General features: G+C 36.2%; 1 protein-coding gene across 1 annotated transcript; it reads left to right on the top strand.

Moving 5' to 3' along the window:
- The first annotated feature begins 1,459 nt into the window (after positions 1 to 1,459).
- On the top strand, positions 1,460 to 2,404 carry LOC140844180 (olfactory receptor 52B4-like). Its single transcript, XM_073215665.1, has one exon. It carries the CDS (start codon positions 1,460 to 1,462, stop codon positions 2,402 to 2,404), a length of 945 nt encoding a protein of 314 aa, XP_073071766.1.
- The last annotated feature ends 4,846 nt before the right edge of the window (positions 2,405 to 7,250 follow it).

Below are 7,250 nucleotides of genomic sequence, written 5' to 3'. Positions count from 1 at the left end.
CTCCAGTCTCATGTCTATACCTGAAGACAGTCTAAGTCTGGTGAGTGAATTGGACATGTGGGGCTGGGGTGGTTCCAGGATCAGTATAAGGACGAATTAGTGTTATGTCCTAGATAGGCCAGAAGTGACAGGACTCTTGGAGGTTATTGATATATATGGACAAAGAATGCTAAATACCAGGGAAGCAATTTGATTGGTTACAGAAGAAGTGGAGGATATGGGTTATCTAATGTCACTGAAAGCTAGTAAATAAAGATACACCATCCAAAAACTAACTGGTACCCTAATAATTAGAAGGGACATGGGAGAAAAGAAAGGTACTGACTTAGGCTGCAGACCTGTCTTGTCATCCCTGAGAATGACTGGGATCTGTGGCAGGTCTCTCACAGCCAGACTGGGAAGGGCTTTGAGGAGCCCGCCAGGCCATCTCAGTCAGATGAGAGAAGATACTACGGGGAGGAGGCATTGAGTGGGGATGTGTAGGGTGAACATGCCTTGGAGCGGAGCCGTTCTAGCAGGAGGACAGCCAAGCAGGCATATCCCAAGCTCTAAGCTCCCTGGCTTTGGTCTTCAGCTGAAATGAATAAAACTTCTCTTTGACTCCCCTTCTCCAAACACATGATGATCATCAGTTTCTGTAATCTCCCATCATCGCAAGCCCTGCCTTATCAAACCATGTCCCTGGCCTCTTCCTTCTCCCAGTGCCTCCAGCATACTATACAGACAGATGTCTGTCTCAAGGCCCATGACTGGACTCACCAGCATGTAACTCCAATGGAAGAGCGATTTTTCTTACCAAAGAGGGGATGGTGACAGGGGCTGATTTCCTCCCCAGTAGTTAAAATGCAGGGACACCAAAAAACTGAACCTGGAGTGGCACAAATAATGTATAACTTAGCTATTTAATAGATGTTTTGAGATACCACTTAGGATGGAGGTAACCCTTAGGATGGAGACAAACTAGCAAGTTTGATAAGGCCCTTCACCATCAGGAAAATTACCTCTTCTTTCCTCTCTCCAGCACTCCCAATGCAACAACCTCTCTGAGCTAAGAATATTTCAAGAATGCAAACATTTCTTTAGTGATTCCCACTTTTCATTCTTCTTATCTTATGTGAAAATACTCAATCTCAAGTTCATATATCATCTGTATACTGCCTTCCAGACATACACACCGGTTTGCAGTATATATTCATAACCATCTGTAGAAGTACATAACAGTGGCATGACTTTGATTAGTCGGAATCATGTATATCTTTTACTTGGACTGTTACTCACTGAGGAAAGGCAACATATCCTTTTCACCTTTGTACGTGTCTTATTATTTGCATGTTCACAGGTATTGGAAGTATAGAATATGGTAGTAGCTCCTGGTACCTTCACAGAGCATATCACAGGAAAATCTGTGTTTTCCTCTGTTTGTGGATAAGTAGTAATGTCTCTTGTGAGTGTCCCAAGCATGACTTCCTTAAACCACACTGGTGTTAGCCACACAGTCTTCCGCTTGCTGGGCATCCCTGGCCTTGAGGACAAGCACATGTGGATTTCCATCCCCTTCCTCATTTCCTATGTCATCGCCCTCCTTGGCTACAGCCTGCTCATCTGCATCATCCTCACAAAGCGCAGCCTCCATGAGCCCATGTACCTCTTCCTCTGCATGCTGGCTGGAGCAGACATTGTCCTCTCCACATGCACAGTGCCACAGGCCCTGGCCATCTTCTGGTTCCGTGCTGGGGAGATCTCCCTGGATCGCTGCATTGCTCAGGTATTCTTCCTGTCTTCCACTTTCATCTATGAATCAGGGATCTTGCTGGTGATGGCGTTTGACCGCTACATTGCCATATGCTACCCACTGAGATACACCACTATGCTTACACATGCGCTGATTGGGAAAATTGGTTTGACTGTCTTTCTGAGAAGTTACATTACAGTATTTCCCATAATATTTCTTTTGAAAAGACTGACTTTCTGCAGAACTAACATCCTTCCAACAACTGGTTGTGAGCACATTGGCTTCGCCAAGTTTTCCTGTGATGACATACGAGTAAACATCTGGTATGGGTTTTTCCTACTAATGTTAACAGTGATTTTAGATGTCGTGCTAATTTTTGTGTCATATATGTTTATACTCCATGCTGTCTTCCGCATCCCTTTTCTAGATGCTCGCCATAAAGCTCTCAACACATGTGGCTCCCATGTGTGTGTCATCCTCCTCTTTTACAGGCCTGGGATCTTCTCAGTGCTCACTCAGCGGTTTGGACACCACATCCCACCCCATATCCATGTCCTGCTGGCAAATGTCTGCACTCTGGCTCCTCCTATGCTGAACCCCATCATTTATGGGATCAAGACCAAACAGATCCAGGACCGGGTTACTCATGTCTTATGTCCAAAAAATATGTGACTTTGGAAATGGATCCCAAACTACAGATTTTCTCCACATTTCTTGCCATATGTGAGTTGAGCTTTAGCAGCCCTAGTAGGTGAGGGATAGCTGAGGCTAGATGAATATATCAATTGGCATAATTTTCCAGAGCAAGTCCATAGGGGAGCTTTTTTCAAGGACTCTGATTAATATGAGGTCAATTTCTTTGTCAATGAGCTTTTTTGATGCAGAGTAGGAGAAACAAACCACTCTTGGTTTATAACCCTAGATAGACATCTAGACAGAGATGAATTGTAGATAATTGCTGGACTATTTCCCTGGTTTGTTCCATGTGAAGTAGTTCTCATTCCTCCTCTCTGCCTTGGGAGGTTGCAGATTCTTTCCTCTGTCCTCTCTACCACAAATTTTTATTCTTCACAGGCTCTCCTCTATCTGTGCACATTCTGTTATTTGTCCTTTGCAAAGGAAGGGAAGAAGAGAGGGAAGCAGGTAAAACCTCTGGCCCCTGCATTCCCTGGTAGCCTTTCCTCCGCCTCTCTCCCTCCTTCTTCTTCCTCCCCATCCTTCTCCTTTTCTGTCTCCAACATGGCAAAACACCTTGAAGAGTTGTGTATATATTCAGGATTCAGTACGTGTCTCTATTTTTTTTAACTCATTCCAGTCAGATACTTTTCCTATGCCATTGTACAGCATGTCACAGTGACCCCCACACTGCTGAACCCACTGGTCAGTACTCAGTGTACATCCCACAGGACACATCGGCTGCATTTAGTACAGTCAAGCATTCTCTCATTCTGGAACCTTCTCACTACCCTACCTTAGACAGTATATTGGAAATAAATATATTCAAAATCATCCATTTTTTAAAACATAGATATATTCACTTCTAATATAATTTTACAGAAGACTTTTATGTTTTTTCTAATGTCTATATGAGTGCAGGTAGAAAAATAGTTTTAACTTGACCATAATCCACCTACTTTTCTGGAATGCACCTTTCTCACTTAGCTAAGAAATATGGCTGTATTCCCCTGCCAAAAATACACACTCTGCTAGCATTTTATTACATCTTATTGTGTTTGTACAAGATGTGCCATATATAATTTAGTCAAGCATACTAGTTAAAGCGCATTTATATCATATCATTGTGCTAATTATACTGTTCCTTTCCCAATTGAGTGCAGGCTCAGCATTCTGTATAAATTACTTCCCTAGTGTCCATTATATTATCTGAAGAACAGGCTCTAAATAAAGTTGTGTAAAATACCATTCTTTCTAAATTATAAAAGTATGAATTTTCTTTAAAATAGAGATAATGAAATGCAATAAGATGTTGTATTTATTACTTCTACTCATGTATTTTACCTTTAGTCTTTGCTTTTAAATATATTTTTATATATCTGAAACTTTTTGTACCTAAATTATATACACAATCTGTGAATTCTATATTTTTTTAATGTGTCTTAAACTACATTTTCCACATAGGTCTACAAGTATTTATTACATTTTAAACATATTTTTTGCGGGATATAAAATATACCAGTTTATCAGAATAACCCTGATACACCTAACCATTTCATTATTAATAACTGTGGTATAGTTCAAAATTTTCAGTTGTCCAAGAATGGAATGTTTCTTAAAACATTTCATCATTCTACCTGTTCATTAATTTCAGTCATGCAAGAGGAACACGTCTTTCCCTTTGTTTCTTTTGTGTTCCACAGAAGTTTTTGAAAATCAAACAATTACATTATTTTAATGTAATTAAATCATTTTGCAACTACTTAATTTAGCACTGAATAATTACAGTCATAATTTCAAAAATACCTGTTGGTTAAAAAATATAGAATAACAAAGTGGTCATATTAATAACCACTAATCATATCCATTAGCAAAACAGTTTGCCATCACAAATATTTTTGTCATGTAAACATATTTTTGCATATTTTACATGTGTAAGTATATTATGCCTTTCTCTTTTTACTTTATGTTATATAATAATTTTTTTTCTTTAGCATTAAGAACATTGTAGAAATATTAAGTTTAATAAGTATGTAGCATACCGTTATGTGGTTACTGTATTTTAGTTAACTACTGGAATTTCATGGAATATTTACATCCAACTTATTGCCCACATAGAAAAATTGTGAACATAAGCATTAATAAACATTTCCTGTATTTTGTGTCCTTAAAGGTGTGTTAAAGGAAAGATTCTTGAAAATATTTACAGTATGTACATTATGTATATCTGACTGGGTTGTGGCTTGAATTGTATTTAAATGGTTGAATGTGTATTTACATGTGCAAAAAATTTTTAAATGCACTTTTTATTAGTTCTAGGATAATTCCTGTTTTCCCTAAATTGAATGGAATCCAATGGTAATGTGCAACATTAAGATACCACTTTCAATTGTATTTTTGTTTTAAAGATATCATTTAATAGAGTGAAATTTACTTTTTTAGTTTAGATTTATGTGAGTTTCAATAAACACTTAACTACTATCACAATAAAGATACAGAACAGTTTCATCCCACTTCTGAAACATACTCAGGTGCCTCTTTTTAGTCAGCTAATCCCAGAACCCTGGTAGCCAAGGCATTTATCTCTTTTCTGCATGTGAATTTCTGTTTTTCTAAAATGTCCTAAAAAGGGAATCAAGCAGTATGTACCTTTCTGGGTCTACATTATCTCACTTAGCACAAATCATTTGAAATTCATCCATGTTGTGTAGGTAGCAGTATCTCATTCTTGTTCATTACTAGCAGTATTCCATTGTATGGATGTGACAGGGTCAATTTCCTTTCTCCAGCAGAAGGACATTGGGATTGTGTTTCACGTTTTGCTGGATACAAAAATTTTAGAAGTATCAAGCATGTTTGATATACAAAAAAAACATTAACTGACATTCCTTTTGACTAAAAATCTAAGAGTAAGATTGCCACCACAGGCAAGATATGTGCTTAACTTTACAAAATATTTAGAGAATATAAACTACTCTTTAAAGCAGCTTTTCCATTATGCATTTCCACTAGCAATGGATGGGCTGTGATTTCCCCACAGACTCATCAGCACCTGGTACCATGTTTTTAAATTATTTTTAACCTTCTAATAGGTAGTTATTGGTACATTACTGTTGCTTAATTTACATTTCCCCAATGATTAGTGGCATTGAACATATTTTCAAGTACTTATATGCCATATGTACATCTTTGGTGAAATATATGTTCAAGTATTTAAACCATTTGTATTAGGTTGTTTTTTTATGGAGTTTTGTGAGGCCTTTATTCTGGATCTGATCTGTGACTGATACATATTTTCTTTCACTCTATGACTTGTGTTTCCATTTTTAAAAAGTGTCTTTAAAAGAGGATAAATTCTTAATTTTGATGGCATTTTACTTATTTTTTTCTTTTAAGTGTCATGTTTTTGAAGTGGTAGCTAAGACACCTTTGCATAATTCTACATCAAAACTTTTTCTTTTACATCTTTTAGAAGTTTCATAGGTTTAGCTTTTACATTTAGGTCTGTAATCTATTTTAAGTTAATGTATGGATGGAGTGTGGAATATGCATTTAGGTTCACTATTTTGCATATGGATATCTAAATGTTCAAGTACTATTTGTTGGAAAGACTGTCCTTTCTCCACTGATATGCTTTTGTACCTTTGCTAAACAAATTTATCACATGTATGGGTTTGTTTCTGAATGTTCTTTTCTGTTCCGTTGATTGATATGCCATGTGTTCTCCAATACCACACATTCATGAAACAAAGTAGTGTTAGCTCTCCAACTTTGTTCTTTAAATTATTTTAGCTATTATCATTTGTTTGGCTTTCTATATAAATATTTAAATTAGCTTGTAAATGTGTGCAGAAAATCATGGTGGGTTTTTTTTTATTGGTATTGTATTGAATATACAGATCAGATGTGGAAGGAATTGTATTTTATCATATTGTGTCTCCCAAATCCACAAACATGATTTATCTCTATATCTGTGTAGGCATTCTTTGGTTTATGTTAACAGTGTTTTGTAGTTTTAAACACCAGAGACCTTTTCTCATATTTTTTTATGTCTACTTCTCATGTTTCAAACTTTCATTCTTTGAGTACAAATAAGTGGAAATTTTAAAATGTGTATTTTCAATTTCTCTTTGCTCATATATAGAAATATCATTGATATTTTCATATTGATCTGTATTCTGTAACATTAACAAACCCAACATTATACTTTACCAGATTTTGTAGGTTTATTTTGTGTGAGAGGATTTCTACACAACCATTTTGTAAGTGAATAAAAATAAGTTTATTTCTTTATTTCCAGTGTGTTTGCCTTTTGTAGTTTTCTTTCCTTACTGCATTAAAATCTCCACTATGACATAGAATAGGAGTGGCAAATATTGAGATCCTTGCCTTCTTCCATATCATAGAGGGAAAGCATTCAGTGTTTCAACATTTAGCGTACTGTTCGCTACGGGATTTTTTGTAGAATAATGGTGATATGAACACTGAAATACACGTTTTTGAATAGACATATATTTTCATCCCACTTAGGTACATACCTAAGAGTAGAATTGTGGTAAAATATGGATAGTGGATAGGTAACTCTGTCTTTAACTTTTTGAGGAACTCTCAAAATCCAAAGTTGCTGTGCCATTTTACATTCCCACCAACAAAGTTGAAAGTTTCAATGTCTCCACATCCTCAACCCTTATTATTTATCTTTTTATTATACTCATCCTAGTATATGTGAAGTGGTATCTCACTGTATTTTTTAATTTTCATTATTTACTTTAATTAAAAATAGACACATACATAAAAGAATCAAAAGATTCTATCAGACTTATATAGCCCCCTAACAATTTAA

This window comes from Manis javanica, chromosome 11 (genome assembly GCF_040802235.1).
Source record: "Manis javanica isolate MJ-LG chromosome 11, MJ_LKY, whole genome shotgun sequence".
In the NCBI taxonomy this organism is placed as follows: Eukaryota; Metazoa; Chordata; class Mammalia; order Pholidota; family Manidae; genus Manis; species Manis javanica.
This window is presented reverse-complemented; position numbering and strand designations above follow the sequence as displayed.

Excerpts from the sequence above, each read along its gene's own strand:
- LOC140844180 (XM_073215665.1), top strand. The coding sequence starts at position 1,460 with ATGACTTCCTTAAACCACACTGGTGTTAGCCACACAGTCTTCCGCTTG.